The sequence below is a fragment of the Eschscholzia californica genome, unplaced genomic scaffold, assembly GCF_041429995.1.
Source record: "Eschscholzia californica isolate CP2 unplaced genomic scaffold, dmEscCali1.0.p SCAF_3, whole genome shotgun sequence".
Lineage (NCBI taxonomy): Eukaryota > Viridiplantae > Streptophyta > Magnoliopsida > Ranunculales > Papaveraceae > Eschscholzia > Eschscholzia californica.
This window is the reverse complement of record NW_028238420.1, coordinates 39,316,105-39,326,111: the sequence shown is the minus strand read 5'-3', so window position 1 is coordinate 39,326,111 and position 10,007 is coordinate 39,316,105. Positions and strand designations below refer to the sequence as shown.

General features: G+C 38.0%; 1 protein-coding gene and 1 non-coding gene across 2 annotated transcripts; both read left to right on the top strand.

Annotated features, from left to right (window-relative positions):
* Positions 1-6,565, top strand: LOC147550170 (ABC transporter B family member 1-like). The gene is made up of 10 exons (XM_086665947.1): positions 1-798; positions 907-961; positions 1,032-1,207; positions 1,301-1,501; positions 1,606-1,865; positions 2,110-2,426; positions 2,590-2,813; positions 3,544-3,917; positions 4,314-5,028; positions 5,144-6,565. The coding sequence occupies exons 1-10, from the start codon at positions 370-372 to the stop codon at positions 6,431-6,433; spliced, it is 4,041 nt and encodes a 1,346-aa protein (XP_086522073.1). The 5' UTR covers positions 1-369; the 3' UTR covers positions 6,434-6,565.
* An 816-nt stretch (positions 6,566-7,381) lies between these two features.
* Positions 7,382-7,453, top strand: TRNAG-UCC (transfer RNA glycine (anticodon UCC)). The gene has a single exon. It is a non-coding gene; the product is annotated as a tRNA-Gly (tRNA).
* The last annotated feature ends 2,554 nt before the right edge of the window (positions 7,454-10,007 follow it).

Below are 10,007 nucleotides of genomic sequence, written 5' to 3'. Positions count from 1 at the left end.
GGACCAATTTTGGTCAAAATAAATAAAGTCATGGTGGATATGAGAACCAAGTTTCTGCCTCCTGATTGGTGGTCTCCTCTTCTTCCTCTCTCTCTCTCTCTCTCTCTCTCTCTCTCTAGTTTCTTGAAAATCACAATTATTTTCAGATACCCAAACACTCATTTTCACTTCATTGTCAAAGTGTTTATCTTTTCCTTAACAGTTTCACACAAACAAACAGTTCTTCTGTTCTAGAGAGGAAAAGAGAGAAAGTACTCTGAAGTTTAAAACCAGATATTTAGGAAGAGAAAGAATAGTGATTTTAGAGAGAGAAAGAAAGAGATAGGTGTTTGAATTTGATTGAGTATTAGAAAGAGAATTACTATTGCAATGTCACAAGATACTATTGAAGATATAAATAAGGTAGAGTACTGGAAATGGACAGAAACACAGGCAATTGAGCTTGGTACTATTACTAATAATACTGATACAAGAGGAACCCAAAGAGAAAAAGAAGAAGATGAAGATAAAGTAGAGAGAGAAAGTGAACTTAAACAAGGAGGGGAAGTGATGGATGTATCAGAAAAGAAGAAAATGGAAGTTAGGGATGAGAAAATTGTTGAGTCTCCTTCAGTGGGATTCTTAGAACTATTTAGATTTGCAGATAGATTGGATTATGTTTTAATGACAATAGGAACAATTGGAGCTATTGTTCATGGTTGTTCTTTACCTATATTTCTTAGATTCTTTGCTGATTTAGTGAATTCTTTTGGTTCAAATACTAACAACATAGATAAGATGATGCAAGAAGTTTTGAAGGTAGTTTTCATGGAAAAAAAGATCAAATTTTGTGAAAAACTTATCCATTTTTTGATTGATTTTGTTGATTTTAATGGATACCCATTTTGATTTTCTTTGAATTTTCAGTATGCATTTTACTTTCTTGTGGTTGGTGCTTCAATTTGGGCATCTTCTTGGGCAGGTTAGTAATGTCTGAGATTCAATCTCTGTTTCTGTAACTTTCTCTCTCTAAAAGAATGAAAGACTTGCAGAAATATCATGTTGGATGTGGACTGGAGAAAGACAATCAGCAAAAATGAGGATCAAATATTTAGAATCAGCTTTAAATCAAGATATTCAATACTTTGATACAGAAGTTAGAACATCAGATGTGGTTTATGCCATTAACACAGATGCTGTAATTGTTCAAGATGCCATTAGTGAGAAGGTAAATAAAAACCTAATATCAAAACTTAAAACCCATTTGATTTCTTCTTAATTTCGATCAAATCTAACCTACCCAGATTCAATTTTTTAACAGTTGGGTAATTTCCTTCACTATTTAGCAACATTTGTGACTGGATTTGTTGTGGGTTTCACTGCTGTTTGGCAATTAGCCCTAGTCACACTTGGAGTTGCTCCTTTAATTGCTTTAATTGGAGGTATTTATACAACCACATTATCAAAATTATCCACCAAAAGTCAAGAATCTCTTTCTCAAGCAGGAAATATAGCAGAACAGGTAAAAAAAAGATTAGATTTTTAGGGTTTTCTCTGTTTCTAAATTTGGGTATCTTTTAATTTCTACTTCTAGGGGGTAATTTTGATTTCAAATTGAATTTTCAGACAATTGCTCAAATTCGAACAGTTTTTTCTTATGTTGGAGAATCAAGAGCATTACAGAACTACTCATCTGCATTGAGAATTTCTCAGAGAATTGGGTACAAAATTGGATTTGCTAAGGGTTTTGGATTGGGTGCTACATTTTTCACTGTTTTTTGCTGTTATGCTCTTCTTCTTTGGTATGGTGGATATTTAGTTCGTCACCACGATACTAATGGAGGACTCGCCATTGCCACCATGTTCTCTGTTATGATAGGTGGACTGTAAGTTCTCTCTTCCTCTCTCTCTGTCTCATAGTCCCACGTAGCTTGGAGTAGCGTCCGACCTAGGCTATAGGCGTGTCCTCAAGCTTAGGAAGTCTCCACGCCTTTTGGGTTTGCTCGTGGAGCCTTCGTTGGGGTCTGGGTATAAAAAACGGGAACAATATCGATAACTGCTAAGACTTAGGTCGTTATAGTCTCTCTTTTTATTATTCTCTATCTCTAATGTGGTGTATATGATTGACAGGGCATTAGGTCAAGCAGCACCAAGTATGGCTTCATTTGCTAAAGCAAAAGTAGCAGCAGCAAAGATTTTCCGAATTATCGATCACAACCCAAGTATCGATAGAAATGCAGGATCCGGGGTCGAATTAGAATCAATTACAGGACATGTCGAATTGAAAAACATCGATTTCTCTTACCCATCGAGACGGGATATTCAGATCCTAAACAACTTCTCTTTAAATGTCCCAGCAGGAAAAACAATTGCATTAGTAGGAAGTAGTGGTTCTGGTAAAAGCACCATTGTATCTCTCATTGAGAGATTCTATGATCCAAATTCAGGTAAAATATTAAACTCTTCATGAAAACCCAAGTTTCGAAAATGAAAGCAAAGTTATTTTCAAATTTAATTTAATTTAATTTAATTTAAATCTGCCATGAAATGATGAAAGTAAGTTCTTGTTCTTGGAAGTTCATTATACTTATATGATGTTTATGAATGTAGGGCAAGTTTTGGTAGATGGGAAGGACATAAAGACATTGAATTTAAGATGGTTGAGACAACAAATTGGGCTAGTGAGTCAAGAACCAGCTTTATTCGCAACTTCGATTAAAGAAAACATGCTCTTAGGTAGGCCAGAAGCGACCCAAGTTGAGATTGAAGAAGCTGCTAGAGTTGCAAATGCTCATTCATTCATTATAAAACTTTCTGAGGGTTTTGATACTCAGGTACACAATCACCTTTTTCAACGATTCCTCTTGCCTATTTCGTTTTGTTCGTATTATATAAATTTTCATCATTGAGTAATTATATATTAAGGGATTAGTAAGATAAGAACAAAAAAAGTTTAACTGTCAAGTATTGGATTATTTGTTATTTTAGATTCTAAACTTGTGATCCAGATCTCTAGATCCTTGCAGTCTGGCATGTTAACATGCCGATGATTCGTCATTTCCTATCCGTTATACTCATTCATGTAAACATATTACTTTCTTTGGAATTTTTAATTAAAAAGTGGTCTCTAAGTGTATATTTTTTATTTGGTGAAATTTTAAATGAGTTCTTTTTGGTCAAATAATATGAAGTTAGCTTATTATTATAAGTTCAATCATGGAGGTGGGTCTTGTTCTTTTCCATAAAAGTTGGAATAAAATAAGATGGTCTTGGTCAACATTTGCTGAAATTAACAAGGCTTTAATTTGGTAAATAATATTATGTTTAATCAAAGTTTTTGTTTCTAATTATAACATAAAATGTTAGGAAAATAGAAAGCTATTCAAAGATACCTATACATCCTAAACTTTCCTCTTAAATGATCATACAAATAAGCAAAAAAAAAAGCTATAAAAAAATTAAATTCGAAAACTGGATCAGGGTTTTCTAGTCTGATACTATTTGCATCTTGGGTATGTCATACAATGAGGACTAGAGAAGTGAACTATAAGTTTGAAATGGCAGGTAGGAGAGAGAGGATCTCAGTTATCTGGAGGACAGAAGCAAAGAATTGCTATAGCAAGGGCAATGCTAAAGAATCCGGCAATCCTGCTCTTAGACGAGGCGACAAGTGCACTAGATTCAGAGTCAGAAAAATTAGTTCAGGAGGCTCTCGATCGATTCATGATTGGAAGAACAACTCTAGTCATCGCTCACCGTCTCTCTACTATTCGGAAGGCTGATCTCGTTGCGGTCCTACAACAAGGGTCTGTCACTGAAATTGGAACCCATGATGAACTCTTTGCCAAAGGTGAAAATGGTGTCTATGCTAAGCTTATCAAAATGCAGGAAGTAGCTCATGAAACAGCTCTTAACAATGCTAGAAAAAGCAGTGCAAGGTGAACTTTTAACTTTCAAACAACTCTTGTATGAATGTATGTTAAGTTTATGGTCATCCAACTTAAAACTAATCGGCAACGAGTGGACATGATCTAACTATTATACGCTTAGTTGTGAGAGTACCTTTTGTCCATGTGGGAATGTACTAATAAGGCCCCTCATGTGTGGCACGCTTTAAGCCTAACACCTGTCTTTTTGATGGGTGGCGTGGATCACGATAAGTTGTTGGGCCTATCACTTGTGAGACTAGCTGTGGTACCATGTTACATTTGTAGACGTCCAACTCAAAAGAAATTGTCAATGAGTGGAGAGGACTTCGATATTGTATATCTTGGTTATGGGAGTACCCTTCGCTTATGTCGGACAATTCTCACAATATAGTCATGGTCTTGCAGGTTGTCTAGTGCTAGAAACTCTGTAAGCTCGCCGATCTTTAACAGGAACTCATCGTATAACCGATCACCATACTCCCGGCGCCTCTCAGACTTCACAGTTTCAGACTTTAGCCACTCTATAGACGGTACATATCCTAGTTACAAACATGAGAAACTTCCCTTCAAGGCACAAGCTAGTTCCTTCTGGCGCCTCGCCAAGATGAACTCCCCTGAATGGGCTTATGCTCTGGTTGGCTCAATTGGTTCTATTGTGTGTGGTTTCATAAGCGCCCTCTTCGCCTACGTCCTCAGTGCAGTTCTTAGTGTTTACTATAGTCAAGACCATGCTTATATGAGTCGGGAGATTGCTAAATACTGCTATTTATTGATCGGGGTCTCAACGGCAGCTCTCATATTCAATGGACTGCAACATTTCTTCTGGGACATAGTAGGTGAAAACCTAACTAAGAGGGTCCGAGAGAAAATGCTAGCTGCAGTTCTAAAAAATGAAATGGCTTGGTTCGATCTCGAGGAGAATGAGAGTGCTAGAATCGCAGCTAGACTTTCACTTGATGCCAATAATGTCCGATCAGCCATTGGTGATCGAATTTCAGTGATTACGCAAAACTCGGCTCTCATGATTGTTGCCTGCACTGCTGGTTTTGTATTGCAATGGCGTCTTGCCCTTCTCCTTGTTGCCGTCTTTCCCGTTGTAGTTGCCGCTACTGTCCTGCAGGTTTCTTCTACTAATACTATCTTTTCTTCGATGTTGTTACACTTTGTTCACATTCCTTGCATTTGATCTCTAGTATGGATGTTGGGTACTAAACTTTTGTCGATTTTTTGGGCAGAAAATGTTCATGAAAGGTTTCTCGGGCGATTTAGAAGCTGCCCATGCTAAGTCTACACAATTAGCAGCTGAAGCTGTTTCTAACGTTAGAACTGTTGCTGCATTCAATTCTGAAGCGAAAATTGTTCGTCTCTTCTCTTCCAACCTTAAGACACCTCTTCGAAGATGCTTTTGGAAAGGACAGATCCTCGGAAGTAGCTTTGGTATTGCCCAATTCTTCCTCTACGCGTCTTACGCTCTTGGTCTATGGTACTCATCCTGGCTAGTTAAACATGGTATCTCTGATTTCTCGAAAACTATTCGGGTCTTCATGGTCCTAATGGTGTCCGCTAATGGCGCTGCTGAGACACTTACACTTGCACCAGACATCATTAAAGGCGGTCGTGCTATTCAATCAGTATTCGATCTTCTTGACCGAAGAACTGAAATTGAACCCGATAGTCATGAAACTACTCCAGTCCCTGACAAGCTACGTGGAGATATAGAACTCAAACACGTTGATTTTAACTACCCATCTCGCCCGGACATCTCCATCTTCAGAGACTTAACTCTTCAGGCCCGTGCAGGCAAGAAACTAGCACTAGTTGGCCCAAGTGGTTGTGGAAAAAGCTCGGTACTTTCTCTTGTTCAACGATTCTATGAACCAACATCCGGTCGAGTAATGATTGATGGCAAAGATATCCATAAATATAACCTAAAAGCGCTACGAAAGCACATTGCTATGGTACCACAAGAACCTTGTTTATTTGGTGCAACAATATATGAAAACATAGCATACGGGCACGAATCTGCAACAGAAACTGAGATAATTGAAGCAGCAACATCCGCAAACGCTCATAAATTCATTTCAGGGCTCCCAGATGGATACAAAACATGGGTTGGCGAGCGAGGAGTTCAGTTATCAGGTGGACAAAAGCAAAGAATCGCCATAGCTAGAGCACTTTTGAAGAAAGCAGAGATAATGTTATTAGACGAGGCGACTAGTGCACTTGACATTGAATCAGAAAGAAGCGTACAAGAAGCACTTGAACGGGCTTGTTCGGGCCGGACGAGTATTGTTATAGCCCATCGGTTAGCGACGATTAGGAATGCTAATGTTATTGCTGTTATTGATGATGGAAAGGTTAGTGAACAAGGGTCACATTCACATCTAATGAACCATTATCCAGATGGTTGTTATGCAAGAATGATACATCTGCAGAGATTTAGTCATATCCAACCTTTTGGAATTGGCTCGGCTTCTTGTTCTTCAACCTTACCTCCAAAAGAAGGTGAAAATAAAGAGGTTTAGTAGACTAGAAATGTATTAGTATATTGAGGTAGCTTTAATTAATCTGTTAATCATTTTGGTTTTTTTTTGTGAGGTGAATTTTGTTCAAATATGATTGGATTTTAATGTAATATATATATTAGAGTTTTGTTATATTTCTTTCTTTCTTGTTTAGTCTGCACCGGCAAGCTAGTTGAATTCGTTTCTATAAACTGAAAAACTCGTAAGTATAAGCTGACAAGCTTCTTGGTAATGGTATTAGAGACGTGTAACGTTCAATTTCCCTATAACGAAAAAAAGAACAAAAAAGAAAACATTACATTCATCAACTTACCAAGTCAAGGAAGTGAATCTAGGAATTGTAGGTGGTGCAACTAAATTTTATATGGATGAGAATTTTGGTCATGGTGGGGATGGAGAGGGTCCAAGTGGAGGAGAGACCATGGATGGAAAGAGTAACCTTTATGGATGAAGACAATGTTTATAAAGGAATTTCAATTATTAAGGTATGGGCACCGATCTACCTTATTCGTCTTCTTTCAAAACAAACCAAAACAGTTGTGATATCACACTTTGAAGACACAGTATCATGTAAATGAGATAGGGGAAGAAGAACTGTGGGTGGGTTGAGGACAACATTGACTTTGTTCCGTATGTGAAATTTTGGGTTTAACCTTTTCTCTACGCACAACTCTAACACTCTGCGTGAAAAGGTGGACCGAAATCAAATTTAAATTTGATGTAGACAACTCGACAAAGCGGAAATGTTTTAGAGAGCGGCATATCAGTCGAGTTTAGGCCATCCTCTTCGGATTTTGATCTAATTTAAACCCACTTTTTGTGTAATGTCCTTTCTTTTTTTCTTTTTGAGCGAAGGTAATGTCCTTTCAATGTATGAACATACATATAAATATTGTTGTATGGTGGTGTTTAGTCATGAAAGTAAAGGCTGTAAAAACATACAACGAAGCGTTTGTAGTCCAACGGTTAGGATAATTGCCTTCCAAGCAATAGACCCGGGTTCGACTCCCGGCAGACGCATTTTTCTCCATTTTGTTTTTCCAAATGTCTAATTCTATAGACGCCCCAGGCCCTAAATTCACCAGAAACAGCCCACGCCTAAAGCCTCATGTCCAGTTAATGTTGGGACTATTAAGCATGATACTACTTTGAGAAACCTTTTTATAGCAAGATTTTCCTATCCATTGGGAATTTTCCTTTTCTAAATTCTAGGTCTTTCTACTTGAAAATTTTTACTAAATCATAGCAAGATTTGTGCTTCTACATATTTTCTAGAAAGTTACATTTTGTATTCTTTTCCCATCTTTCTATTGATTTTGAGGCATGATTCTATGAGCTCGAGCTCACACGTGAATTGTGAGCTCGAGCACCACAACCGTTGAATGTGATAGACTGACTCTCACGGTTGAACTTTCCCTTAATATAGGGAAGTGCAAAATTCAAATCTTTTTAAAGACCCAAATGACCTCTGATTCACGGTCTTCTCTCTCAGTCTCTCTCTCTCTAAAATTTCTTTCTCTAAAATTCAAAAAACATCAACACTTAGTGCAAATTCTTTTCCTTATTTCAAATAAATATTGATTAATTAAAGAAAACCTCATTAGATTTGGCAAAAAAAAAGGTTCATTTTAGTTGGATTCGGCCCAAGAACACTAATGCTTTCATGAATTTTGACATTGATCAGATTTTTTTTTTTTTTTTTTTTTTTTTTTTTTTTTTTTTTTTTTTTTTTTTGTTGAGAAAGAGAAAAGAAACGAAAAAACAAAAAGAGAAACTAGCCCAACGAGCACGCCTCCCTGAACGCTATTTCTGAAAGCCACATCCTGTTTCCTACATGCATTCTGCCCCATTTAGCTAGCGAGTCTGCTTTCTTGTTCCTTTCTCTCGGAATGAAATTGAATACTACATTCCCGATCTCCCGAGCCAAAGATTCTATGATGGATATGAGCTTCTCCGATTGCCATGCTACTGATGATGGTTGCTTATTTAGGCGCCTGATAAAGTTGAGGTTGTCATTCTCAATACGGATATCTTGGATATTATTATATTTTGCCCACTCCAGCGCCTTGATGATCGCCAAACCTTCACATTCCTCAGCGTTTTGTCCTTTGATCATATAAGCAGCCGCTGCCATAAATCCTTCCTGATCATCCTGAATGAAGCATCCCGCACCTGCTATCTCTGTGACTGATATAAACGAAGCGTCAACTTGAATCACGACATAATGGTTTGAGACTTGGGTCGGCTGTTCTAACACTCTCAATACATCTTGATCATTAATGGTAATGAGAGGCCTTTGGGTGCATCGGATCCTGTTGCTCGTCATCTCAGGGGTAATATTTGTTTGTGCAATGCATTTCTCACATCTAGCTTTCCACAGTTGCCATAGTACAGTCGCGAGGAGAACCTGAGCATCTACATCGATGTCCTTCCATGAAATAATCCAATCCTGCAAACTATGAATGTTTTCTGAAATGATGTTAAAATCAAACCAAACAAATTTAGCGAATTCACAATGAAGTAAAACATGGTTGATGGTTTCTCTTTCATTACAGAAGCCGCATTGAAAGATGTTGCCAATGAATTGACCTATTTTGTCCCGAACTGGAAGACAATAAGTACAGCATTTCCACACAAATAGTTTAATTCTCGGAATAACTGGAAGATCCCATATAAATATCCAATCTTTCGATTCATTGTGGTTACTTGCCTCACGAAGGAAGTGATACATAGATTTGATTGAAAAGTTACCTGTTTTAGTAAGAGACCATCTAGCAGTATCACTCTGATTTACCTGTAAGTTAATACTCAGAATAGCATTGCATATGTTAGAATTAAAGTATTGGGATAAAATATTCGTATTCCAATGATTATTAGAGATAAGTTGTGCCACTTTCGTCAGCGGACAATTATGGTTATTAGCCAGAGGAGGGGGGTGGTTGGGTATCCAAAAATCGTTCCAAATGTCAACATTAGTCCCTTGATTAACATCCCAAAACACAAGATCAGTCACCGGACTAAGGTGTTTAGAGATAGACTTCCAGACCCATGAGTGATGTTGCTTTGCTGCTGTCGGGCGATCCTCCTTCCTGTAGTATTTATCCTTCAGAATTTTAGCCCACGGAGCTTCAGGAAATTTAAGAAGGCGCCAAACTATTTTGCTCAGAAACGCTTTGTTATCCAGATCAGGTCGCCTAAATCCGAGGCCTCCAAGCCTTTTGGGGCGACATATGGCTCCCCAATGAATAGAGTGAATAGAATTGGGTTTTCCCCACCAGAAAGCCCTTTGCAAGGCTTCTATGCGCGTGCTAATCCCTTTCGGGATAGCAAAACACTGCATCTGGTATCGGGGAACAGCCGCTGCTATCGTGGAAATCACAATAGAGCGGCCCGCTTGAGAGAGGAGAGAGGCTTTCCATTTGGAAAGCTTGAGTTGAATTTGGTTAGTGATGGAAGAAAACAAATTGACCTTATTTGCACCAATGAATAAATGAGTACCGAGATACTTGTCCAGGGCCGATGCTTGGTGGACTTTGAGGTTTCGAATAATCAGTCTCTTGAATTTGGGATGAGT

Excerpts from the sequence above, each read along its gene's own strand:
- LOC147550170 (XM_086665947.1), top strand. The coding sequence starts at position 370 with ATGTCACAAGATACTATTGAAGATATAAATAAGGTAGAGTACTGGAAA. Across the intron at positions 1,866-2,109 it reads TCTGTTATGATAGGTGGACT|GGCATTAGGTCAAGCAGCAC; the intron begins GTAAGTTCTCTC and ends TATGATTGACAG. Across the intron at positions 5,029-5,143 it reads TTGCCGCTACTGTCCTGCAG|AAAATGTTCATGAAAGGTTT; the intron begins GTTTCTTCTACT and ends TTTTTTGGGCAG.